Source organism: Leopardus geoffroyi, chromosome B3 (genome assembly GCF_018350155.1).
Source record: "Leopardus geoffroyi isolate Oge1 chromosome B3, O.geoffroyi_Oge1_pat1.0, whole genome shotgun sequence".
Taxonomy (NCBI): Eukaryota; Metazoa; Chordata; class Mammalia; order Carnivora; family Felidae; genus Leopardus; species Leopardus geoffroyi.
The window spans coordinates 75104315-75132202 of record NC_059337.1 but is presented as its reverse complement, the minus strand read 5'-3'; the positions used below and the strand labels follow the sequence as shown (position 1 = coordinate 75132202).

The window sequence follows — 27888 nt, the reverse complement described above, 5'->3', positions numbered from 1 at the left end:
ATGGTGCCACTTTCTGCAAAGACACTGCAAATAGTCAAATATCCAATCCAGCCATATTTCTACAATGCTGTGTTGGCCACGGCCCCACCTGGGTGGGGCTCCCTTTAGCGCCATCCCAGATACCCTAGTAGTCACCAGGGCCTGGTGCAAACGGCCGTACAGTTGTTGCTGAAGATTGATGACTGGGGGTGAATTGGCACAAGCCTATTAGCTGAAGGTTAACAGCTCAGTGAATAACAGGACAGCAGCACTGATCAAATATTTATGTTTGGTATTCATTATGCACAACACTTAACAACTCTGGTTGATTTGAATGGTCCACGTTGCTAAATAATGTATTAAAACTAGAGACGGAGCGAGAAGCGGAATCCGTACCCCGGAGGGGCAGAGCGTGGTGGGGCAGTGGAACAGATCCGGAGGAGAGCCATGGGACTATAAACTCTTCAGGTTCAGGAGTTATTAGCCACCTCCACCCTTCTTGGCAAAAACCCACAGCACTTAGCACCGCAGCGGCCCCACACTCACAAATACCATCTGACAGTTGACGGACTCGGTGTCTGCACTGCAGAAGGTCCATGGAGGCCTCTGTGGAGACTGGCATCACCAGGCAGAGAGGCACAAGGAGGTCTTTCAGCTGAGGTGAATTTAGCAGCACGAAGGCCTGGGTCCACAGGTCCCTTCTCCATCACATGCTAACGTGGTCCGGTACACCTGCTGCAAGGGAAATGTCCGCTGCATCTGCAGGCGACCTGAAGTGGCAGCCCCAGGGTCGGAGACATCCAACCCTCCTCGTCGTTGGAGACATCAAAGAAAGGGAAGGAGAGACTCATGCTGCCCTGGGTCACACCAGAGAAGTGGGTCATTGACACCGTTCAGATTGATGGATAGCACTGCTGTGTGGAATCGGGCAAATCCCCCTGCTAATTCTTCAAGGACCGAGAACCTGGTCATGATGCAGATGATACGGCTTTCTACAAAGTTCTTGCCTGCCAAAGAATCACCTGCTGTTTGCTCAAAGACAAACCCTGTCCTCTACTTCCAGTCACAACCCCAGGGATTAATCCCTAATACCAGATTCTGGACACATGCGGAATTACAGTTCAGGCTCAGCTCTGCCTTCTGGTTCATGTCAGTTTATGGGCTCCTTGGAAAGGATCAAAGAAAAGCAAAGTCAGATTTAACTTTATGTTCTGTACCTGCCTATATTTCCTTAAGTATATCATCATGGGTTCTAGCTGAGCTTGGGAAGCTACTGAATGATACAGTAGTATTGGTGTTCCCATTTATAAAGGTCTAACATTTCAGCAAGCCACATTTCTCAAATACTAGTAGGCTATCGCTTCTCAGCCTTTTGGCTAAGATCAAATGTCAAATACCAGTGGGAGTAGCAAATGAAGGTCTGGGTTTGGTGTATTGTTCAGCCCTAGTCAGTAACACTGCTTCCTGGTCAAGTGCTTTCAACTTGGTTAAATGTCCAGGCTAGATACTGAGTGGATTAACGCAAACTGTTTCTCTACAGTTGATTTTTAATACTCTTTGAGGTATCAGTCCATACGTACATTTGAGGAGTGTTGGTTTTCCTGGATAACTAGTAATGCGGGAGCACAAAGGCCTCGGTTCCTCCCCCCCACTCCTCCTCGGTAGGTCACTCACTCTGCCTGTGCACTGGCTATTCCATTTACTCCGGTGGAATGCAGGAAAGCCACATAGCATGCTCTCCCACCAGGACACATACACCAATGGAACTACTGTTAAGGAGGCATCCCAAACACAATGCCCAGTGGACTATTTGAGAAAATGTTGCACATTTACTAGACGTCACTGTGCATAGTAAGGTGATCTGCCACAGCAAGTGAAACCTCGGTAGTGTCTCTCAGCATGGATTTGGGGAGGGAACAGCACAAATGCCTAACAATGCCTTACTCTGCCACCCCTGTCTCTCCGTAGCTCGCCATGAAGCACAAATGTTGAGAAGCTGCCTATCTGGGTGATGACCCTCTTAAGCGAAATGGAAGAGCTCAGCGGTTTTTACAAGAATTCCGGACCTCTGCTTGCTTCTTTTTTTTCCAATATATGGACTTAGGTTTTTTTGCTTTGCCTTCTCAGATGTTAATATGAAAGAATAGATGTTGTATTGATACATTTCACTAATGATTGTGCTAAGAAAGGCTGCAGCAGGCATCAGCTTCATTTGGTTTTTGTTTTTCTCCACTGTGTGTATATATGTCTTTAGGTGTGTTTTCTCTTTTTTTGTTTTAAGGTGGGTTGTGTTTTTTTTGGTAGTTTGAATATAAAATTAGGACCAAATGATATCCAGAGTTGGGTCTAAACTGACAACATGTATTCTTTTTTTCTTGATATTAAGGCAGAGAGGGGTGCCTGGCTGGCTCAGTTGGTAGAGCGTGCGACTCTTGATCTCCAGGTCATGAGTTCAAGCCCCACATTAGATGTAGAGCTTACTTGAAAAAAAAATGTGATATTAAGCCAGAAGACCTTTTAATATGGTAACATGAGATATTGTTGTTCCTAGATGGAAATCAGAGTCAAGCAGTGATTGGTCTCTCCGTCTCCTAGCCGCTCTTAAATGTGAAGGTTAAGATTCTATATCTTGAAACAGAAGTCTGTATTATGGAAAACATTTGGATTTATCGGGAGAAACAGCAGTCTTAGATTTTGCTTTTTATGTAGTAATTTCTTGCATGAGCCATCACCAGCACTCAAAAAAAAACAAATCAGAATGACAGAAATCTACTTTCTGAGCTACAGTTTAGGTATTTCTAGTACTTGTTTCCAGGCTGATTATTTGCAATTATCATATGAAGGGTAAAAATTTGACATTAAAGGCCTAAGGAAAAGCCTATTTAAAAACTTCTGTACATTCATAGATGTCTCTTTCTTTTGTCATTGTCCCAAATTACGGCAGCCAGTATTGAAAAGAGCTTGGATTTTTATCAAGAATTGATTTGTCCAGATAAAGTTCTGTGTAAATGATAACGTGAAAAGATACTACATTTAAAATCTCTTTTCTTTTTACAAAGTCATGCCAATTTTAGAAACACCCTCACAATATCCTTGGGAAATGGCCTTCGGTTTCATGGTATCTGATTTTTGGAGGTTTTGATGTTGTTATTGCTATCTATTTATTTAATGTAATTTAAAGTGTGGGTGTCTTGACAAATTGTATTTCATGGCAATTGCAACTTGCCTGGTCTGACATAAAACATGATCATGAAGGCTTTACACTGCAGTCAGATTGAATAAAGTTGGTTCACACACCTCCTGATTTTGTATTACTCCAGGGAGTGCTGGGTTTGGAGTCTGGGAGTTTTGTTTCTTTAAGGGTTTAATGTTAAATATAAAAGTTGTGTTTTGTCTTCATGAAACAAGGAAGCAAGCACACCCCAGACACAGTCCCAGCCTCCCACTGCAAGGGCATTGATTTTTAAGCTGCCTGAATCTTCAGGATCCCTTTCTGTTCCTTTCTACCCATTGAGCCGATTGAGTCTATGTATATTGTAGCCTCTTACACAGCAGCAGAAGATGACTTTGGAATTATTTATGCTGATTTAAATAGCTTAAGTTCTCCTGATAAAGCATTCCTGGGAGACAAAGTTGGGCTTTGGGGGCAAAAAAAATTTATCTTCGACTGTATGTGTCAAAAGGGAGATGGGATTTGCCAGGCACAAATTTCTGAATCCTCTTAGGAAGATGATCCAGTTCAAGAAAAATCTCTGTAAAATTAATATGGTAAACTACATAAGTTTAGTACAAGTTTTGTGCTTTTCTTCCAGTGTCTAAAAAGTTCAAAGAAGCCAGGAACTTTCTATCTGATGAGCACCATTAGATGAGCACCATTTATAATTTCTAAGAAAAGCCCAACGAATCACTCCAAACAGGTTTTGTTTGCAGACCTCAGCTCAGGAAACACACATACACACAGATCTATTCATCTTCCAAAGTTGGATTCTAGCTAGCTAGTTGGTATAAATAATTGAAAGGGTAAATCTAAAACCTCCTGACAATTGGCCAAACTCAAAAATAAATTTGTTGCCAAGTATATAACAAGAGTGTTTGCAGAGCTGCTTCTAAAGGAGCAGAGGATGAGGTCATACGCATACTGTGAAATCTGAGATTCTTCCTCCCCAGAATTATGATAGCCACTCTTCCTAAATGTAGGTATTCCACATCGCGCCCTCCAGCTTCACTCCCTGTTTATCCTTTTAGACTTCAGCCTTGCCGGAAATAGCTTGGATTAGAACGCCTATCTGGGTCTTTATTAGCTTCCCCTATTGATTTGCTTCCAGGCCGTGGCCAGGCCCTTGACCTCTCTGGGTCAAAGCCCTACCTAGGCCTCCACCTTACAGAGAGGCCAGGACCACAATCCCCTGTCTTTCCTCTACCTCCTGACCTCTGTCAGAGCTGCCCTGTGATGACACATGTGAAGTGCTTCGCTATCCTCTTGTAGAAGGTGCTGCAATACAAAATATTAATACAGTCTAGCCTAGAGAAAATTGCTAATTCGTCACGTTGTTTGGGACCAATTTGTTGGGTTGAGCTGCTAGAAGACCGTTTGTTTCATTTCTGCACTCCATTTTGGGACACTTTCTTTCTGTGAAGGAGTTCTTCAGTTGTACTGACAACACATAAAGAAAAGCTCCCCAGTATTACTGCTTCTTCCTGGAACATAGCTGTAGTTTTCTTCACTAGTATTAGATATCTGTATGCAGGATGCATCCAGTTGTTCAGGTTAATGTTTCATATTAAAGAATGTATTTGTAAAATGTAACAAGATCAGTAGTGAACTTTTTTTAAGCTCTGAAAAAATAAAAGATTGTGTTAGACTTAAAATTACAGTGAAATCTGTCTTAATACTTTTGTGGCTAACAAAGGTTGTGAATTTATGTAAAAATATTTACAGAATGCCCTAAATAAGGGATAATAAAGATAGGTTTTGCTTTTCAGTTTTTAGAATAGTAACACCGCAGCTGTCTGTTGTGCAGTTATTAATTCTTCAGAAGTTTCTCTAGGATGTCAAATATAATTTTTGTTTCTTTCAGAGACAAATAACACCTGCTCTATGATTCACGATTACAGTAAGCTCTCATTTTGTCATTAAATATTTTAACTCTGTGATGAAAGTTTGTTTTTCTCAATTATTTGTCAAATCTATAAAACACAACCAAATAGGCAGGCATCATCATGCATTCTATGCTGTGGGGAAGATCCTGTGGGCCTACAGAAGGCTAATTCTAATTCTAGCTCTAGCATAATGGTAGCGTTTCCTTATATATGTTCTAAAGGTAAAACCTGAAATGTGTAAAAGTCAAAAGACCTAACCTTAGACCATTAGCTTCTATCCAGCAAGAGTCTTTGGGGTTTTTTTTCTTCTCACGGGCAAAGGAATTAAGCCAATGAACAATTACCTTTCTGCTGATCCTGGTGATGTTCTCAACTCAGATACTCATTTACAGCCTGGGCCCTCATTCAGCAGACTAGTTTCATGCCCTGTTAAATTGGAAAGAAGACTTGATCCAATTATGTCGATTTACTCTTATAGAAATGAATACCGCATCACCCACTTGTTTTCAAGGGAAGTGACTTGGGTGACGCTGTACAGAGCAGCCCTCTGGGTTGGCATGGACACGTGCTAAAGCAGGCAGGACTTTGAAGTGTTTCCTGGATGGAAGGGCAAGACTGCAGTCTCTACTTTTCAGAGAAGACAGGACAGAGAGATGGCTTGGCTGGATGAGGAAAGCAGCCTTAATTATGTAGTTAAAGGCCCCAATTCTTGCAAACTCATTATAAGCCCATTGCTTTGCAATAGTGATCTTTTTTCTTAATATAATTTGTATTTGCTGGCAATTCCACCACCATTAATTCTCAATTTGAGGGGAGAATGAATATGGTAAGCGTTTTTTAATCTAAAAAATAATACTAAAAAGATAAAAAATCTAATGATGCCCTCCCCCTGACTGTGAGTGAGGACATGCTTAGGAAAAACTATTGACCCATCATGATCATCATCTGCCTAAAGAAGCAGATTGAGGGCGGGGAGTGAGGGAGGCAGAGAGAAGAAGAGTGGGGGGAAAAAAATACCAAAAATAAATTTCAAACCGAGATGCAAATGTTTCAGTGTTATTTCTGTTGATATCCATTCTGGGTGCCTGGCAGAGGTGGGCCTGGGTGGTACCTTGACGTACATTTGCACATTCCACATATGCATGCTCACAACTGACAGCAAGAAAAGAGGCTGTGCTCCTATGTGCCCCTGAAATCACTCCCACTTTCTTGCCCTTCTGGACTGGTGAGGTAGGTGCCAGTATTTCCCGGGTCAACAAAACCAGAAAATACCTCAGGTGGGCCATTGTCAGTGTATGAGATGTAAAGACTTAAGAGACATGGAAAAAGAACAGATCTTCGCCCCGCCCCCCCCCCCACAAGACAGATCTCACTTATTCTATAAATGTGAATGTACTAACAGCCCTACTGTAACAAGATGGGGCAAACTATGGATTTTCCTTTGATTTTCTTTTTGAACATCCAGGAATTACCATACAAAGTGATTTTGCATAGCCAAAGCCAGCCTGACACAAAAATTCGGCTTCATTTTTACCTCCTACCAACCTCTCTCCCTTCCATGCCCTTCACCTTGCTGTCCCTTTTTAAATCCTGCTTCAGCTAACTATTCCTCTGCCGTAAAGTGCTGGCTCACAGTGGCTTAGGGCAGCCTCCCCCCGGGCTGCCTCTGCACACCTTTTACTCCCAAACTTGCCCTCTTGGTGTCCCTGGCCATCTTGTGTTTTGCAAAGAAAAGCGAAACTACCTCAGAAGGCTTCGGATGACGGCACCTGGCTTCCCCAGATGCTTAATGGGTTTAAACCAGCAAATTAAAGCTGTCAAGGAAATTAAATGTACTATGCATTTCAGCTCAATTACTGCTATAATGTAACCTCCTGCCTTGACTCCCATTATATTTTCTCCCTGGAGCCTCGTCTTGGAGCCTCAGGATTTCCTGAGTCACGTTTTCACTTCCCAGCCCTGAAGTTTTGTGCCACATTTTCTTCCTTCTGCTGATGAGTCATGGTCTTCAGGAGGGCTGCCTCAGTGGCCCATGCCACTGCTGGATGTAGGCTGGTGAGGCAACACTGTCCTACCTCCCTCGGTTCCACGGGAACCAGTGGACAGAACTAAGGGATTCTGAGTTGGCTGCTGCTGTGTATTGCCACTGCTCTCGCATTTTGTCTTTTAGACATATTATATGCCAGTGATTCTCAGGTGGAGTGAAGGCTTTTTTTTTTTAATAGAACACTTGTTTGGTTTTTTTTTTTTTCCTTGTCTGTGTGTTCAACCAGACCGAGGATGGCTATTTAAATGGAGCCTGGCCCCATCACACATCCATATTTAGATGTGTCAGGAATCACCAATCCTGCAAGTCCCTGGTGTCCCTTGTCAACATTAGATATGAACCTTTGTCCTATGATATTGTATCCCAATTTCTTTGCCACTCACTGTCAGATGACATAGAAAAAAGAAAACTGAGCCCATAAATTCGTAGCTTTATCCAGAGATCTAAAACATGGCTTGGATGATTCACAATTTCTAAAGAAAATTCCCGTTACATACTCTGACAATGAGCACCAAATGCTCTGTGTAATTATAACACCACATTCTTGGTGATTAAAACCTGAAGCTTTCTGTTAGTTTTCCTTAAAATGAATCCTCTCTTTTACTACCCTAGGAAGGAAAATCTGGTTCCTACTATTGAACATACTTTTTACTCATACCACAGTAGCTTCCTTTGGGCAGTGTTTTAGACCTGGAATTATAGGGGTACCTGACTGCTCAGTTAAGCGTCAGACTTCAGCTCACAGTTCATGGGTTCAAGCCCCGCACAGGGCTCTGTGCTGAGAGCACGGAACCTGGAGCCTGTTCCAAATTATAGTGGCCAATACAAGTAGGCACATATAGATTGATCTGAAGCTTTCCAGTATTGAATGAGCCTCAGCATTTGACAGAAACAGAGAAAAAAGAATGTGTGAATCGTGCCCGCCGCACACCCCCGGGAGGAAAAATAAAACACATCTTGTACTGGAGTGGACATGGGCAGGGTGCCCTCTTGTGATGATTTACTGGAGGCAGCATTGCACTGTGGTTAATAAATGGTCCCAGAAGGGCCTGTCCTTCAAATCTCAGCTCCAGTCCTGGTTGGTCTCAGGCAACACACCGACCCTCTCTGTGCCTGTTTTTTTAGCTTTAAAATGGGAGTTATTGTCTACTTCACAGGTTATTATAAGGATTAAACGAAATCACAAAAGTAATTTTAGCCCCCTACCTGGCACATAAGGGCTCCATGTGTGCCAGTCAGCTTGGCAGCAGGCTTCTTCTCCGTGATGGATCCAAAATAAAGTAGTAAAACTTACAGGCTTGTGATGGCTTCCAGACTGCGCTGATGGCCGGAAGAATGGATGTGTTTTCCTTAAATCCATGTTGGCCCAGGGCATGTGAGCAGACATTTTCCAGGTCTCTTGTGCCATTTTTATGATCCGTAGACATAGAACCCTTGACATTTCACATATCCAGCTGAGGCTCCTGGCCCAAATGCAACCCAGCGGGGGTCATTTTCTGGAGGAAATTTCCAAAAAGACTAAATTCACAAGAGAGAAGAGCGAGACAAACTGGCCCTAGGATCTGTGCCATCACCTACAGGAGTGGACATGAACGGTTTTATGGCCTGGGAGAATATGAGACCTGTCCTTTGGGTAGTAATTCATTCTCCTTTTCAAAAAAGAAGTCCAAGATCTGCAGGTGTATTGCTGTGACTCCAAGGATGATGCTACTCAAACAGAGACTATTCCTAGATGACTTAGATTGAGAGTAACTTAGAACCATTTACTCCACAAATGGAATCTGGGCCTAGTGTGAAAATAGCCCTGAGAGAAAAGGAAGGAATTCATATCTCAGTGTAAACCAGTGATAGCATGCCTTTTCTGGAAGCATCTTTAGGCATTCAGCTAAAAGAAGGAAAGAAGGACCCAGAAAAACTGATGTCAGCATACTGTTCTCCCATAGTTGTCACAGTGCTGTTAATTATGATGTCCAAGTAAATCCAAGACTATTCGGGAAATAGGTCATTTGTAAACGACTGTCCACGTAAGAAGGACCTGGCTAGTTTCAACAGTGGATGTACCCCAACCAAACCCCAACCTCTACTCCTGTAAAAATTGCACTAGGTGTTATTGGGTTTTGGGGGGTGGGGGGAGTTGGGGGTTTTTTTGGCTTTTTTTTTTTTTTCGTTTTTTTTTTTTTTTAGCAAATTGCAAGCCATGCAAGTTTCTTTTTTTAAAGTAAATTAACTAGAATCCTTCCTAGCAGAGAGCTTCCTGGCTTTGTCATTAGCTTTTCGTCCTCGGGCAAACTACATAATCTTTCTGTATCTGATTCTTCATGTTTCAAAGGAAAATAATCTACATCCTGCCTGACTCACAGTCCTGGTGAGTGATGTGTGCTATGTAAAGGAACTCTTTGAAATACAAAGCGCTAAGGAGGTTAGGTCACTCCCTAACACACTGGTCTGCAAGTGCCCACCCAACACCTAAGGGATTCCTTTATCTACCTCCCCCTCTCCCCCTATGGGTCTGACCCTACGTGATGATGCCAGATGGCACTGCCATCCCCTCTTCCTCCTCTCCCAAGGAAAAGAATCCCCCACAGACAGTTTGATGCCACTTGCCATCATGAGAAGTAGAACAAAGACCATAGTAGGAGATAGTCCCAGGCTGCTCAGGGTAAGGGACACCTGGGCTTAAAGGCAACCCCCAAGGGGAAAGACTCGGGGCATTCCAGGGGTGGAGGGAGAACACTGTGCTGGATAGGTTGGCCTGGATGCAGCTCACCCCAGGACCTGGGGTAACTCTTGAGAGTTCTGACGTCCTGATGAAGACACCTGTTCTCCTTCCACCTGGGAAGTCTTTTGTTGACAACAAACAAAATAAAATTTCAGCAACTAGTCGGGGAAGTCAGACATACTCCCCCTGGATGGAGACACATTCAGGCCCATACTGTGTGTGGTTGTCCTAACATAAGATAAACATGGAGCACCACAAAAATGTCCAAGGTCTTGGGAATTCACTGAATAAACATGAAAGGAATGATAATTAGTTACTCCAGAAAGACAGGTTACTGATCTTATCAAAGGATGCAATCTGAGGACATTCTTTCAGACACAGGGAAGACTCACTGCTCAGCTCCTCTCCCTGGGAGCAGCATGATTATCCTGACTAAAGGAAGCCTGGAAGCCAGCTCTGTACTCCCCTCTGGGGGTGCCTCAGCTGGGCAACAGCAGGAGAAAGACCTGGAAGAAGGCCTAACTATCTCTCCCCAAGCCTAATGCTGAGCTGGTCTAAGCCACCTACTCAAGCTGGTGTTCCTCTGGACTCCACCACATTCTCCATGGTGGGTGAGCCACCACACACACACACACACACACACACATACTCACAAGATAGCCCTCAGGCTCATCCTACTCACCAGCAATGTTGGATGAAAGAGATCGAGGAGCCACAGGAGGAAGGGGATGTGCACCATAGTCCACCCGCTGGGTCCTCATTCTGTGTTCCCCCTTATTCAGTTTCTCCTCCCTGATGTGGAGGGAGGACGGATGAAGGGCAAAAGAAGGTTCCTGTGGCAGCATGAGGGATAGCCGTTAACTCTAACGAAAGCATGAACGACAGGAGGGGGCAATTAGGGGAAAGCACTCACTCTATTTCCGAAGCTATTCACACCTGTCCTTCTTTGTGAAGAATGATCCATAGTAGTCCTGCTTAGCAACAGATGAGGGCTTCTGTAAGTCCCGACAAGTCTAATTCTACAAGCATGCCCACAAAAGACATTGGCCTAAAGTTTCATTGTAGGGTTTTTAACCTAAGAAAAGAAAGCCTTGAATATAGTGCCCAGGTCTGCCCCTGAATTCAGTTGGGACTGAACATAAACCCACCTCATTCCTCACTGTGCTTTAACCAGCTTGGGTATCTTCCCATTCTCCAGCATGCCAGGTCCTCGTGTGCCTGAAAACCTTCACCTTGCTGTCTGTGAGGCCAAGAACACTTCCTTCCCTAACACCTCATGTGGCCCATCATTTCTTGTCTATCAAGTCTCCACTTACATGTCTCCTCAGAAAGATCTTCCCTAACCACTGCATCTAAAGAAGAACCCACCAAATGTGTACTCAGACATGTTTTCTTCTTTACTGTCTGGCCCGCATGGACCATGTCTATTTTGTTTACTCCATTGCCTGAGGACCTACGATTTACTAGGCACTTAGTACACTCTTATTACATAAATGAACCTTTGCTCCAGTTAAAGCTCCCATGCAGGACTCCAAAGGGAGTTCACAGAAGAAAAAAAACATCCAAGTAACTAAATATATGAAAAGCTGGTTAGCCTCATAGAGAAACGCAAATTTTTAAAAAGGTGGCATTCAAAAGCTGATGACATCCCATAATCAAATACTATCAAATGGGAGTATAAACAGACCACACTTCTGTAGGCAAGTCGTCCACATGGATGAAGGTTCAAATGGCTGTGTTCCCTCCCACTGAGCCCCCCAGGGCCACACTCTGCAGCCACCAGCCTCCCCAACCACTCTGTACAGAGTCTACCACTCAGATCGCTGCCTCCTAGTTATCCCCATTAGAGCAGCTGAATTACAGAAAGTTTCTCCAGCCTCTGGAAATCAGAAAGCAGTTGTCAGGAGCCACTGAAGTTCCCCCAAGCAAAAAAACAAACAAATACAATAAACAAATGCTGCCTTTTCTTTGCCTGTTTTACATTTCATATTGGTGGGACTCCCACTGCCCCATCCAATTTTGGTAATGTTTTCTTGAACCCTTCAGTACTCTCCTTTTCTATGGAATTCTGAATCTGGAAAGGAAAGAAGGGATGATGATTTTCTAAACTATAAAATCTTTATCTACTATATTGGGCAACCCTTTTGTTCATCTATGCCATTACGGATTTATTGTGTCTCAGTTCCAAATTCCCCCTTTCTCCCCACCTCCTGCCTTGTGGATCTGGAGTTGGACCTTCAACATTGCACCTGCTGCTTCTGTATCCCTTGGCAGTTAACTCCTTTTTACTAATTAACAATGATCTATGTTAAATTCTCCCTGTTCCAATAACTGGCATGGTTTCTTTCTCCACCTGAACCCTGCCTGACATCATCTCAGGCATCTTGGCACAGCATCTGCTCCCAGACCTTTGCCACTCTCCCAAGTCTCTTTTGGCAAAATCCTTTACTTCTGGCAAATGATTAATTTCCTACTTGGCTAGAATCAGGACTATCCTGATGGGGAGATTATCCTGGATTATCCAATGAGCCCAATGTAATCGTAAGGGTCCTTATAAGAAAGAGGCAGGTGGGTTAGAGTCAGAAAAAACTATGTGATGAGGAAAGCAGAGAGAGAGAGAGACTAGAAGATGCTAAACTACTGGCCTTGAAGGTGGAAGAAGGGACCACAAATCCAGTGATGCAAGAGGGCCCCTAGAAGCTAGAAAAGGCAGGGCAACAGATTCTGCCTTAGAGCTTCCAGAAGGAACACAGTATTGCTAACACCTTGATTTGAGGACTTCTGACATCTAGAACTGTAAAATAATAAATTTGTGTTGGTGCAAGCCACTAAGTTTGTGCTAATTTGTTACAGAAGCAACAGGAAACCAACAAAGCCCTTAACCCCCAAGGTGAGGTGTTTAAGCTCTCAGGACAGATCTCCCCCAACATGGAGGGTAGGCATGTCCCACTGAAACCAGGGAGAGCCAATAGCTCCTCTCAAACCCAACCTAGTTGTAATCAACAAGCATTTACTGAAGACTCTGGATCTCTCCTGGGGAAATGGAAAGAGGAATCTAGACACCAACCTCAAAGACAGAGTCACATGAGGAGAATAAAATTTCAAGATGGGATACACTAGATGCGAAATGGCTGACAAGTTCAGCTAGGGTTCTAGGCACTCAGAAGAGGTTGGGGCGCCTGGGTGGCTTAGTTGGTTAAGCATCCAACTCAGGTCATGATCTAACTGTTCATGGGTTTGAGCCCATGGGTTTGAGCCCCATATCGGGCTCTGTGCTGACAGCTCAGAGTCTGGAGCCTGCTTCAGATTCTGTGTTTCCCCCTTTCTCTGCTCTCTCTCTCTCTCTCTCTCTCAGAAACAAATAAACATTAAAAACAAGAAGAAGAGGTAATCGTCTTTAATCTCAGCGAAATGCTTCTCCTCCTATCCGGCCTTTCCATGATAGGCAGGGGACTGTGCACCCAGGCTTGCCCAGGACAGCCACGTTTACATCTGTTGTCCTGTTGTAATCATGAATAGGGGCTCTTTTCACTCAAAAGCACCCAGATTCATGATAAACCACATGGTCACTCTAATGGTAGGGCATTAGCCAGGAAGCCACTGGACACTCTGCACCCTCTTAGGAACAGGTTTGAGCTTAAATCTCAACACAAAATAAAAACTGATCGCCAACTTTTTATGCTACCAAAATCCCAGTAGAGAACACTTTCAGGTGATTGACTGTGAGTGAAATAGACATTTCAATAATACTTGATATACAGTCCTCAGATTCTCTTCCTGGCACAAAGAGAGGAAACTTAGGTTACATTGTCTAATGAGATACAGCGATGTTAATGTAAGACACCTCCTGCAGCTGAAGCAGCCCGGAAGGGTTTTGTTGTTTTGTTTTTAAGCCTTGCTTGTGATGGAGCCAGTGGGTGGAGAGTTGGGGGAGGAGAGAGAGGAGAAAGCTGAAGAGGAAGAATGTAAGAATGTAAGCGAGGTCGGAGAGGGGAAAACAGTGAATTCTGGGATTCTTGCCATATTTACCAGGGTTACTAAGCAGTCAATGGATTCTGCCCTTGAACTTGATGCTCAAGGTGCTATCCTTTCAAAGACCTCTCCTGATCCAGAGGGGAGGTTGGACAGCAGGGTGCTGTTCAACTCTGTCTGTTCAGGACGGTGCTTTGGAATGTGGAGGTGAGTGCAGTGTGGGGGGCTTCGAATCCATCTGTCATGTCAAACCCTGTGTGGGCTGAATCATGTCACTCAAATTGGTCCATAAAGGGATGAAAATTAAAATGCTGATAAATGAAATCATCAAATTACAGGAAGCTATGGAGTGTGCTCAAGATCACACCTACCTTTGGGGGATTTTGATGAGACTCTGTGTCTTCTAACTGGTTTTTCTTATCTTCCGGCCACCTTATTAGCCAGGATTGACACAATATTTAATGCTCTATGTCTTTCGTTGGCTTTTTTCCTCTATGTTGTTAAGCTCCTCTTTGCATCCCCCCCTTCCCTGGGGTAGTATCACCAGCGATTCCAGAGCTGGCCTCTGGGTGTATGTGCAGTGTGGTTTGACTTGCGTCCTTGGCACATTCTACCTCCAACGCCCCCATCCCTTCGTGCCAGGCCTCCTGGAGGCAACAGTAACCTTTCTCCCCAGACACTTGTGTAGTTTTGTGAGAGGAAGAGGCAAAAAGAGAAAGGAAGAAAAACGAGCAGGGAGAAGAGGCTGAGGGTAAGGGGAGCAGGGAGGATCAAAAGGGAGAAATACTGGGAGAAGGGCAGAGTGGCCCAGGTGAGGGGGAAGCCCACTAAAATTCCTGGTCAGTCACTGGCCCCGTGTCCTCTGTCCCCTCCATGTTTTAATATCTCACACCAGCTGAAAATAGGTCTGTGGGAAGTCGTAACACTCACCAAACCCTTGACAGCCACTATTCTTCACAGAGGCTGTGAACAATTGCCCGCCTGCCAGTGTCTGACTGAAATAATAGCTGTACCTACAGGATCATTTGCAAGACAGATGGTGGAGGCAATCCCCATTCATCTGCCAGCGGCCATTTCATAATTCTTACTGGCCTGTCAGGCCCGTAAGGCAGAATGCAGCCTTGCTAATTGTTTTAGCTCATTAGAGAGCTGTTGTTTTAAAGCCAGTAGTCGGTCCCACCCCTGTCCTGCTGCATCCCAGCCCCACCATGCCAGCCCTCCTCCAAGGTGCTTTTGAGAATGCCTTTGGTGACCTTGGAGAAAGCAGGTGTCCAAAGCATAGAAGCCCTAATGTTTGCTAGGTGGTATTTATTTTCTCACTTTTTCACTCTGCTCTCCTCCCTAAGGAAGTATTGCAGATCTAAAAAGAGGTCCCTCACCTTCTCTACTATTTGCTGCTTCCATGTTCATTAGGCCCATTAGTATTCCATATTTCAAAGTCTAGATGACATTTCCTATACTGAGTTGCCATTTTCTACTCAAGGTGCCCAACATTCCGTTAGCATTTTTATAGCATGCATTAAGCCAAAGATTTAACTCACTGCCGTGTTTATGGATTTAGAGAATTTCAAGAGCTCCATATCATGCCAGCACATCTGAAATCCTTGGTTGTCATTCAACAGCAGTTTTTGAGGATCTACTCTGTGGATGTAAACAGGAGCCAGGAGAAATGGGAGGGCCTTCAATGAGTACAGCTTACTGAGCATCGACCTGTGCAGTGATACAAGCGTCCTGGCTCGCTTCAGTGCTAGGCAGGCGCCATCTTGAAATTCTTAATCATTTCTGAACAAGAGCCCCACATTTTCATTTTTGCACTGGGCCCCACCGATTGGATTGGTTTTTCTACAATTGTTGGGAAGGGGGAGCATTTGCAAGAGCTCAGGAAAGGGTCCCTCCTGAGCCAAATCTGAGAAGCTAGAAACTCCAGATATAACAGAGGAGAGGCAAAGATCAGTACACGCAGCAAGGCAAACATAGACAGCAACTCTCAGGTAACAATTGGCTGGCATTGATCCTTCACTATGTTACCAATTTCATTATGTACCACTTCTACTGAAAAGTCAGCAGGAGAAGGATGTGTGAGAAATAAGGCTGGAATGTAAGTGGGAGCCTGGAAAGGGAAGGCTTTGAATGCCAGACTGAGGAATATGGGGAAGCTCTTCAAAAATCTGGTCAGGAGGGTGACACTGGAGCTTTGGCTGCCCCAAGAAAAGAAATATTCTTTCTAGACCCATTGGATCATTTGTTCATAAGGCTTATATAATACCAAGTAACTTCCCAGCACCTTCCCCTCATTGCACATCTCCCCCCCACTATTCCCCCTCCTCACACTGCTTCTCCCACCCCACAAACACACAACACAAAATATCCAGATATTGTCTCTAATTTGGGCTCTGCTACTGCCTTGACCTCCCTTGGACTCAAGTCACTGACCAAGTTTGCGTCCATTGCACTGTGTCTTAATGCACACCTCTGACCTCTCCCAAACTGCTTAGGTGAGCAATCCTACCCATGACCCTGTGTGTGGTGGGCAGAATTTGAAGAATGACCACAATGATCCTTGGCCTTGGAAAATTTCTCCACCTGAGTGTGGGTAGAACCTGGGAATACGATAAGATGCCATTCCCATGATTATGCCATGTCGTAGGGCAAAAGGGATCCTGCGTATGTGATTAAGGTTGCTGATCAAAGGGCGCCTGGGTGGCCCAGTCAGTTAAGCATCCAACTCTTGATTTCGGCTCAAGTCATAATCTCATAGTTTATAAGTTTGAGCCCCACATCAGTCTCTGTGCTGGTAGAGCGGAGTCTGCTTAGGATTCTCTCTGTCCCTTTCTCTCTCTCTCTGCCTCTTCCCCACTCACACTTTCTCTCTCTCTCTCCTCTCTCTCTCTCTCAAAATAAATACATAAATAGACTAATCAGAATGGGTGGGCCTAATCTGGTCACATGAGCCCTGTAAAAGCAGAATTTTCTCCAGCAAGTGGCAGAAGGGCAAGTAATCGGAGCATGAAAAGGACTCAATGCCCCAGTGCTGCTTGGGAAAACGGAGGAGCCATGTGGGAAGGGATGTGGGTGGCCTCTTGGAGCAGAATGACCTCCAGCTGACAGCCAGCAAGGAAATAGAGACCACAGGCCTAAAGCTGCAAGGCACTGAATTCTGCCCACAACACCAGTGGCTTACAAGCTTCTTCCCAGAGCCTCCAAGTAAGAGCCCAGTCTGGCCAACATCTTGATTTTTGGCTTTCAGAGACCCTGAGTATAGAACCCAGGCAAGCTGGAATGACTTCTGACCTACAGAACTGTGAGATTATAAACAGATATTGTTTAAGCTGCTAAATGTATAGTAATTTATTATATAGCAAGAGAAAAGTAATACACTATTTTAGCCCCTTCCCAGCACTCTCCTGCTTGGCAGCTCAGACCCTGCCACTTTCACATTAGGCAGGGTCATAAAGCAAGCATCAGGAGCCACATCTGAATCGACAATGATGAAAGTGAGAGACGAGTGTCGATACAACCAGTTGGGAGATTACTGCCAATGACCAGCATGAAAAAATAAGGTTCTAAATTTAGTGGCATCAGTTATGGATAAGAGCGATGAATTTGAGAGTACTTTTGAAAGAAAAGCTGTCCAAATTAAGCAACCGATTGAATGGGAGGGATGGAGACAGCTATTACGTTGGTTTCTGGAAAGAGTTGGAGGGTACCCTGGTCCTCTATGATGGCATGGCCATTAAACTAAATGGAAACAAAATGTGTGCTCAACTTTTCCTAAGGTAAGTACCCACGTTAGCCAAAATTGTTGGTGGCAAGTAAGAGCACTATCAATTCAAACTAATTTCAGGGGGTAAAAAGAGGAGGGTGCTTCATATTGAGATGCAGGTGTTTTCTAGACCCCTAGAGACACGAAAACAGCTGAGCCTCCAAGAGGACTGGACTGGGATATGGAAGCCCCTGGGACCAGAGAGTATGCTCTCTCCGTCTGCATCCCTTCTTCCCCAGAGCCCATCCTTGTGTACCACTTAGCCCACACAGCAGGTGGAGGATGGCCACAGCAAAGCTTTAGGGTTGAAGGGGAGACCAGGCCAGACTAGAATTGCTAATCCTGATTCCCAATCACCAGGGGAAAAGGTCTGGCTGGTCAACATGGTTTCCCTACCTTTCATACCACCGCCATGCTGATGCTCTCAGGAAAGTGGGAGAAGAGATGATTCTTGAGCAGGACAGGCACTCTCAAAGTCGTTTACCGAAGAAGCAGAAATGATGTTTCAAATCTTAATTTCCACAGACACAAGAATATACTCTTGTTTGTAGACAGAGAAGTGGAGTGTTATACCCAAGCGGCTGGGTCCCAATCCCAGTGCTCCCTCTAGGGGGCATGAGTGACAGTGATGAACTAACTAAACTTCTCTCTAGGCCTCAGCACCCCTAGCTATAAAATAAGGCACTCAATCCAGGTGGCGTTGAGGCTTCCAGCTGTAATGCCCTGTGACTCTAAGTCCTTCTGAGTAGGAGCAATGCTGTATTGATCCAGTTCTCTTGTTTAACTTTCCCGTGCCCTCTCAAAGATCAGAACTAAAGCCTCTCCGCATTAATCCTCTCACTGGCTTACAAGAAGAGGAAAGGCAGCCAAGGAAAATATATAGTTTGTATTCCAAGCAAGCTGGACCAAAGCTCCTTGGTACTCCAAAACACTAACCCTGACCTGGCGTTAACTGGCGTTAAATCTCTGCCTTGACAGGAGCACTGGTTCGGTGCTTCCCCGACACCAGTGTGTCTCAGGTCACTGAGTGGTCCGGCTGCCACCATGCTGGCTCTCTCCTGCAGTTTTCTTCAGAACCACAGGTCAGACCCTCAGGAGCTTTGGTCCAATTCCTTGATTTTCTATAGGACAAAGCAGAGACTGAAAGCAAAGGGACTTGCCCAGAGACATCCAGATCACTTGGGGCAGAACAGGGAGTAGAGCCAAGTGGCCTGACTCATGTTTTTCCATTGTCCCTTCTGTGAACAGATGAAGGCACGTGATCCGGATGGAGAACCATGGATAAACCAGCAGACTTTATTGATGGCATCTGTTATTTCTGAATTGAATTGTGCCCTCAGCCCACCCCCCAAACTCCTATTTTCAAGTCCTAACCACCACCCCTCCCTCATATCTCAGAATGGGATTTTATTTGGAGATAGGGTTTTTACAGCAGTAATCAAATTAAAATGAAGCCATTGGGGCACCTGGTGGCTCTGTGGGTTAAGCATCCAACTTCACCTCAGGTCATGATCTCACAGGTTTGTGGGTTCAGACCCCATGTCAGGCTCTGGGCTGACAGCGACAGCTCAAAGCCTGGAGCCTGCTTGAGATTCTCTCTCTCTCTCTCTCTCTCTCTCTTTCTCTGCCCTTCCCCCCATCTCAAAAATAAAAATAAAATGAAGTCATTAGAGTGGTCTTTAATCCTCTACTGAATATTGCCTTCTGTGCCCACTCATGAAGGTCCCTCCATCTCCAGCCTAACATTATACTGCAGTGCCTTTCTCCTGCTCTCCGAACTCAGGTTACAGTCTCATTTCTGCGCTGTGATTTTGTAAGATTCTGACTACCTTCACTCCTTGCAGCTCCCACCTATTCTTCTGCATGGTGGCCAAAGCCTTTTACTCGGGCAGCTGTGAGTAAAAGGCCTGGTGGAAAACCGAGGTCTCTTTCCAATACTGGAGCAGTGGACCTGGTATCTAAGCAAGAGATGCCACAGGAAGAATGTGGTGTCTGAGGTCCTCACTCTCGAAGGGAGAGGGAAATGGAGTCTGAGTCTGACACCATGAGATGCAAGATCATCTACTTCAACTGCTGGTGGCCTTCTCTAAGCTCTGAGATAAGCCCTGGAAATTATCAAAAAGAAAGATGATGATAGTCTCTTACATTTAGGAGAGCACCACTTTTAAACAGTTGTGCATCGCTTAGATATCATCTCAGTACAAAATTTGTCAATCTCTGAGTCCTTACCTATACAACTTGCTAATATAGACACTTGTATAGCATGCTAGCTAATAGAGCGGGAGGTTAATGTGGGACATAGTCTCAATGTCATCAGAGGCTTTAATACAATAGGTACTAGTCAGACCACTTAAGCAAAACTAGAAATGGAAGTATGTGAAAGCCAGTTTCGTGACTCAAGCTTGTTACTCACCTCCAGCCTATAAAGAGATTAAAGACAACAAAAGCAAAGATGGGAATGGGAGAGAGGCTTTTATTTGGAGGTAAGTGGTCAGTGAGCCTCTTCAACCGCTCCAAGAGGGAGGCTCATGCCTTACCTCAAGCCTACCCATAAAGGCATCAAGGGAGCCTGCAGAGGGCTTCACATAAGCCCCCATAGAAAGCAGGTCTCGGGGCGCCTGGGTGGCGCAGTCGGTTAAGCGTCCGACTTCAGCCAGGTCACGATCTCGCGGTCCGTGAGTTCGAGCCCCGCGTCGGGCTCTGGGCTGATGGCTCGGAGCCTGGAGCCTGTTTCCGATTCTGTGTCTCCCTCTCTCTCTGTCCCTCCCCCGTTCATGCTCTGTCTCTCTCTGTCCCAAAAATAAATAAACGTTGAAAAAAAAAAAATTTAAAAAAAAAAAAAAAAAGAAAGCAGGTCTCAAGTGGTTGACTCAGAGACAAGGAATCAGAAGGGCCTGGAGGCTAACTGAAGCATCAAGTGGCAACAGCATAGAGGCCCCCTTCTGGGAGTAATCTTCATTCCCTCTACTGAAGGATTTAAGATGAAGTATATTCTGCGCACCAGAAGTAAGCAGAAAGAGAGAGAGAGCAGAACCAACTCAGAGGGGCTTTGCCCATGAGGCCACCTAGAAGAGCAGTGGGAAAAGAACAGGGGAGAGCCTGTGTGGAAGTGGTCACAGAGAATTGGGGTTGTTATGGACTGAATTGTGTCCCTTAAAATTCATGTGGTAAAGCTCAGTGTGACTATATTTGGAGATAGGGCTGTGAAGAAGGTAATTAAGGTTAAATGAGGTCGTAGGGTTGGGGCCCTAATTTAAGAGGACTGGTGTCCTCATAAGAAGAAAAGGAGACCAGAGCATGCACAGAGGAAATGTCATTTGAAGACATAGCAAGGATGTGGTGGTCTGAGAGAGAGCCCTCAGCAGAAACCAACCCTGCTGGCACCTTGATCTTGACTTCCAGCCTCCAGAACTGTGATAAAATAAGTGTCTGTTGTTTAAGCCAGCCAGTCTCTGATATTTTGTTATGGCAGCCCAAGTAAAGTAATACAGGGGTCTTAGCAGCCAAATGGAGAGAACATCCCCTAAAGCAGAGATTCATAGGTAAATGGTTCCCAGTGATGGGGGGGGGGGGGGGGGATCTCCAAAGAACCCACAGAGCAATCCAAAAGAAATAAATTCACCCCACAAAGAAATCTCAAGGGTTTAATGTTTTCACTGGTGAAGTCTACCAAACATTTAAAGAAGAAATAACACCAATCTTACTAAACTCTTCCAGAGACTAGAAAAAGAGTACATGCTTCTCAACTCATTTCATGAAGACAACACAATCATGATAGTAAAACCTGATAAAAACGTTGTAAGAAAGGAAAACAGTAAGTCAGTCTTCCTCAAAACTATAGGTACAAAATCCTAAACATAATATTATAAAAATCCAATGATTTGGGAAGGATAATACATCATAACTAAGTGCAGTTTAATCCAAGGATGCAAGTGATAACATTTGAAAAATCAATCATGTAATCCGCACAGTAACAGAAAAAAGAAAAAAAAGATCATTTGATCATCACAATGGATGTAGAAAATGTATGAAATTCAACAGTCATTCACAGTAAAAACTCTTAGCATACTATGATAAATCTGATAGTCTACAACAAAAGAAAACAAACACGAAAACCCTGAGATGAGAAATTATCAGTATTGTACTTACTGGAGGTTCTCACCAGTGCAATAAGGCAAGAAAGCACTGGACATCTGCCAAACCCAAAGACAGCGATGCCAGGTCATGACTGTACCTGTCAGGTAAGAACTGTCCTCACCTCTTGTCCCTCCTCACCACTCCAGCACTAGAGGGGAACCGGAGTCACAACTAGCAAACTGGGAGTGGAATGCAGAGGGGGCAGAACCAAGAAAAAAGAAACCAGCCACCCAGCCTCTCCCACTCCATGCTCCTTTCCACTGAAGCAACGCCAAGCTGGGGGAGGGGAGTGTTTTAAATATTATTTTTTTTTCTATGTTTTTATTTATTTTTGGGACAGAGAGAGACAGAGCATGAACGGGGGAGGGGCAGAGAGAGAGGGAGAGACAGAATCTGAAACAGGCTCCAGGCTCTGAGTCATCAGCCCAGAGCCTGACGCGGGGCTCGAACTCACGGACCGCGAGATCGTGACCTGGCCGAAGTCGGACGCTCAACCGACTGCGCCACCCAGGCGCCCCTAAATATTATTTTTTTAATGAACTTTAGATCTTTTATTCTTACACCAGTCTGGAAATTTTAATTACTGAGGTGGTTAGTGTCATTTTGTAATATTCAGTGGCTACAGGACTTTTCCTTACCCACAAATGACCTGAAAACCAGACAGTGTCGTCTAGATTTCATTGCAGGGTAAGGAAAAACTGTATCTGGGAAGGTATGCATGGGGATAAAGCTGTTTTCTATCCCACTCAATGACTAACACTCATTCAAAATCATGCTTTGCTGTTGTTAACATTGTGAACGTGCTCACTGTTAGTCTCCAAAAGGTAAGTGCGTCACCTGCACCACACTTTGCTATGTTTGTTGGAAAGAGAGCCTTCCTCTGGTGTCTTTCAAGAACTCAACCTTTTGACCTGGATTGTTCCTAAGCAAACGGCTGCACACATTCTTTACTGAATGAGAGAGCAGCAGATTTCACAGGGCTCACAGATGGTGGTTTTTGTACTGGGCATGAGCAGAACGTTGCCTTATGCTCTTACTAGCTCCACCCTTACCATCCCCAGTCCCTTACCTTAAAGCAAAGCAGCAAGAGCAAAGCAGAAGGGCTACAGACAATTTGTCATGTAAAAATAGAGGGATGGCCCTAAAGGGTGTCCTTTTGCAAATTTGAGATAGTTACTGGTATAGGAAACTCAATCAGAACAAATTTATTATGCAAGAAGCGCTCAACGTATTATTACAAGGACTTAATAGAGATGGCCCCTAGCCTCAAAGAATTAACAATTTAAAACCAAAGTTGGAAATAACATACAAAGAAAAGGACTATAAAATACATGCAAAATGAATATGCATGGTTATTAAATATTGCCTTGGGATTGATCATCTTAGCCAGTGAAGAGTCCAAGGTCATTAAAAGCAAAACTATTTATTAAAGCTAATTTTCTCAATCTCCAACTCCAGTCCATGCTAGATTTTAGCAGGACACTTGGCCCATTCTGCTATCTTCTCTGAAGTTAGTTTTTTGTCTTCTTCCTGTCTTGGAAATGTAAGGCATCGCTGAGGTTGTTCTGAGTCTATGTTGTGTTCACTCCTAATATGTGCTAAATGATTGGAAATGGGAAGCAGATGGACACTTGGCCCAGAGATTAAACTCCATCTCCTTAATTAGATGGTGTTGATTAAGGCTTCCATGGGGTCCTTCTCCTCGCTGCCAAGTAAAAGAGCTCTCCAGTGGGGCTCCTCAAAGCATTTGGGAACTAATGGTTTATTCAGTTCCTCCTTTGCATTTATTCACGGACCCTGAACAAACAGGAGCCAAACTGTCTTTGTCTCTTTGGTTTTCCTCTAATAGTTTTCACCATTTGACTTTCCTTTCTGGCAAGAGTTGAAACAGAATAAAGGGAATTCTGGTTAGCCCCTGGCTGAACTTTGCTTCCTATCTTGAGTTAACAGAATTAGGTTAGGGACAGGAGGTGGGTGGTCTTCCGTACAGAGAGCTTCAGAGCCTTAGGAAAGTACCAGGTACTGATATCAGCCTGTGGCTTGTCTATCAAAGGGGAAAGGAGCAAGGGTTCACGCATTTGAATCTTGGCTAAGCTGGTTATTAGCTGCAAAGTGGTATGCTAGTAAATGTTGAACAACAGAGTCCATAAATAAATAAATAAATAAATAAATAAATAAGGCCCTAATTTGTAACACGAGCCAATTTTTGTGGTGTAAATATTCCCACCATGGCCAATTTTAAGCGACCAACGTGTCGTCACTAAATGCAAAATTAGAAAGCGATTCGCACTGTTGGCTCTTAGAGTCCATATGAACTGACTCTGGCACACCAGTAAGCAGTATAAGTACCAGTTTTATCATCTGCACAAAAGGGAGAAGTACTTCACAGGGTCGTTATAGAGATAAAAGTAATGGCCAGAATAGAGCCTGACGCACACTAGGGCCTCAATAAGTTGTCACTGCATGTCATCATTGAAGCTGAGCTTTAAGGAAGTGATTTCACATTGCTGAACACTCCAAGAAGTCAGAACCTCAGCCTCAAAAACTAAGCGAGTACATTTCATTACCCAGGTGTCTGGGGAAAATGCAACAAGGGCAATCTACAAATCACAATACCAATTTGCTACTTTGATTTACTGCATATACAGAATAATAACTGTTCCAAACCCAAACAGGCTTGTGTGGTCTAAAAAAGGATTTCTCTTTGTGGTTTAGGAATTTGTTTACATGCAAAGTGCTACAAAAACACAAGTGTTAATGGTATTTAAATATGCTTATTTAATCATCTGGATTAAAAAAATTAAACTGGGGCTGCCCCAGCAAATCCATGGCCTACTCTGATATCAGTATATCCCTGGTCTGAGAACCAAGACTGGTGTTCTGTACCTGTCTCGTTGCAGGCAGCCAGCTCTCCTGTCAACCCTGAGGAAGGCTGGAAGGGTGGACATTGTTAAGTAGAGAGTATATTTAACCAGCCCTGAGGGGGTCCTGCCTGCAGTTTCCCAACCACAACTATAATGATAAATTTTAAACCCTTCAGGTAAGGGAACAATAATGAAGATTGCCAGTTCCCTTTTACTGTCATGCATGCTGGCACAGAGAGAGGAAAAGGTGCATAGAAAATAACTAGGAGAGCTGAGACTGGAACTGGAATTCAGATCTCTGAGGCACACTTTAGTGCTCCTTTCTCTGCCCCTGGAATGATCAGGTAGGCAACACAAAAAACACACAGTCCAGTGCAGAAGAAAACCACATGCATATATAAATTAAGAGAGAGAGAGAGAGAGAGTTTCTATGATGGAGGTGATAGAACCACATACATGATATTTGGGGAACAGTAACAAAGGAAAACCATCCCATTCTGGACGGTAATATTGGTATTGGTATGGGTGGGGGAGATTCTAGATGTGGGGACCTCTGAATTGAGTTTTTAATGGATAAGTAGAGTTACCTCAGAATAGAGGGACATTGCAGATTGGGTTGACCAAAAAGAAGACTATAAGATGGGGATTAGCACATGAGACTTTTGTTAGAGAATGCTTGTGGGAGGGGAAAGATACAGGATTGAGGAGAGGGGGGAGCTGAACTATGATACAATCTAAACAAGGGCCTCAGCCTATCCCATAAGAGCTCTAGAACTGAAATGGCCTCTTCAGAGTTTTTCCAAGTAGGAATAAGGGAGCCAGGCCATTATACCATCAGGAGGATCAGTCATGGGTGTTGCAGGCTGCCCCTAGAAGGAGGTGGACTTGGGATGAGTAAAAGAGGGCTGTTCCCCGGCAAAACAATCCCAGAGGCTGGGGAAATAAGTCTTCCATTTCTCAGGTTGGATCTGGGCAACAGATCACAGCATCCACCATACAGGGAAAGAGTTTTCTACACAGAGGAAAACACTGAAGAGAGAACAGTCCATGTAGGTGCCGTGCAAGTGGTCCAGGGTTTGTCATGGAAAGGGTTTCATGGGAAGCAGATTCTGAGACAGAGTCAGAGATTTGCATACAGGTGCTTCACTGGGGAGTAGTCTGTCTCAGGAACAACATCACTAAGGGAGTGGAGGTAGCAGGATTGGGTAAAAGGAGCAGTTGAACTACAATACAGTTGCAACAGAGAGATTGCCAGTCCTACAAGGATGGCCCATCAAAGATGTCCCGAATCAGAGTACATGAGGTGAGCCTTATACTACTGCACCAACCAGTCACTGGAAACGGGCTGACCCCAAGGAAGAGTGCATAACCTTTTAGGTGGCAGCTCCCTTCAGGGAATGGCAGGTCCTTGGAGGGACTCAGCTGTGAGCCATCAGCAGTCAATACTCTTAACACTCCTGGGGAAGTGAGTACCCTGGTCCTGAAGGGCCATAAGCATATACTGTTGTCCATTACACGAATGTGAACAGTTTCTGGTTGTCCCTGATTAGAATGGAAAAGAACACGTTGGCCAGATGGATGGCCACATAACATGTTTTTAAAGATGTGCTAACCTGCTATTTAGATAGCAAAGATACCACATCTAGCATGATAGTAGTAACTGGGGTTACTGCTTGGTTGGGTTTGCAGTCCTCAGATTCGTGAAGATCTGCCTGATTTTTGCTCAGGGCACACTGACAAATTAAATGGGGACCATTAGCCCTGAATTAGCTCAGTTTAGTGTATGAATCTCTGCCATTCACTGAGGGGAGAAATATTTTTTTCTTTTATAGCTTGTCTATGGAGATGTTTTGTATTTGGTTAATTTTAGGGTCGTGGCGTTCTTAAGATAGTTTAGTATATATCAACATTGTTTAAGTGACAAGGCTGGAGAAGATAAGTCAGATTGCAGTAAAATGAGGAGTGTATGGAAGTGAGAATTTATGGAGTTGAGTGCAAAAATTACCTCAGCCATGGCATGGGTGGGTCACTGCGGGTGGATGGGCCGCTCTTTAATTTTTACCATTCACACCTGACTTTTAACTTTACCACAGCATCAACAACATGGAGAAAATTATGGAAGTCCCCTACTCTCCCTCCCAATGGAATCAAGGGGAAATAGCTCATTATTGCTTCTGAATGAGAAAGTATCTCTTTCCATAATGAAGACATTTAATGTTCTGCTAATCAACTGCTGAGACTGGTTGAGCATCTGTGGGTACTTTATCTTGGTTAATGGGGATATTTCAAACAGCCCAGCTCAGGCAAATCTTATGACCTGACAAGCTTTATTCAGTGCCACATTTCCTAACTCCTACTCCATTACATACTTTTCTTTCCTGTCCAGTCCCCTTTCCCCAGGTCACCCCTTCCTCCCCGCTCTGCTGCTGGAAAAGACTTCAGTTTGTCTGGATACAAGCATATGGATTCATATGCTTATCTCTTTTTTATGTTTGTATATTTATTGTTTTTGTGCCTATGAATTACACTTCTTGGTTGTTAATTTTGTATAAAACCAGTTTATGACTTAATTAGGATCTTGGAAAGGGGGAGGGCTGGCAATATCTCTTAAAGGGGAAGTACAGAAGCTCACAGCTATTTGCGAGCTTGTGGCTTCTATCAGGCGGAATCCCAGAAGGGCTCTCCAAGCTGCCAGAAGTAGAGACGGTAGTGTCAGTTGCTTTTCCTCTCTGTGGTATTCAGCAGGACAGTTCAGCGTGTGAACTTTGAATTTGTTTTGCCTGAGTAGGGTAGTCCTGCTGCCCAGACGGCCAATGGCGCTGATGACCCTGCAGAAGGAGGCACACTGATAGCCGTCTGCACACTTTTTTGACTTCTTACCAGCTTCAGTTCCCTGCCTTTCCTTATGATCATAATTTTGAGGGCCCACGATTATGTCCAGCTATTCTCAGGTGTCAGGGACCTGGGAGAACTTCACTGGTCTCCTCCAAATGTCCTAAGAAAGCTGTTTATCTCTAAGGATCCCATTTGGGGGTGTGGGGGTGTGGAAGACATTTCTCCTGGCAGGGACTCCCATAAACTTCTCTGCAGTAGCCTTTCCCGTGGCTCTCCTTTCCTTTTTCACTCACTCACTCATTTGTTCATTTAGTTAACAAATATTTGTGGAGCGGCCACTACTTTCCAGGCACTGGAAACTATAGTCCTAGAGATACAGCACCGCCCCAGATCGATACTGCCCCAGCCTTCCTGAAGATCACACTCTACCAACGTTGCTGAATCTCAGCTTACCCCTACTCACAAGTACCCC

General features: G+C 44.3%; 1 protein-coding gene and 1 long non-coding RNA gene across 4 annotated transcripts in view; one reads left to right on the top strand and one right to left on the bottom strand.

Moving 5' to 3' along the window:
• STXBP6 (syntaxin binding protein 6) overlaps positions 1–5138 on the top strand; it is a 254021-nt gene extending 248883 nt beyond the window's left edge. For all 3 annotated transcript variants that reach the window (XM_045450578.1, XM_045450580.1, XM_045450579.1), the window contains exon 6: positions 1948–5138. In XM_045450578.1, coding sequence (XP_045306534.1) covers positions 1948–1971 — 24 coding nt within the window. In that variant the 3' untranslated portion in view covers positions 1972–5138. The remainder of the gene's footprint in view (positions 1–1947) is intronic.
• On the bottom strand, positions 2–21838 carry LOC123583483. The gene is made up of 5 exons (XR_006704888.1): positions 21730–21838; positions 10528–10708; positions 8333–8622; positions 5424–5505; positions 2–1144 (listed from the first exon to the last, which is right to left on the bottom strand). It is a non-coding gene; the product is annotated as an uncharacterized LOC123583483 (long non-coding RNA).
• Positions 21839–27888: the final 6050 nt, after the last annotated feature.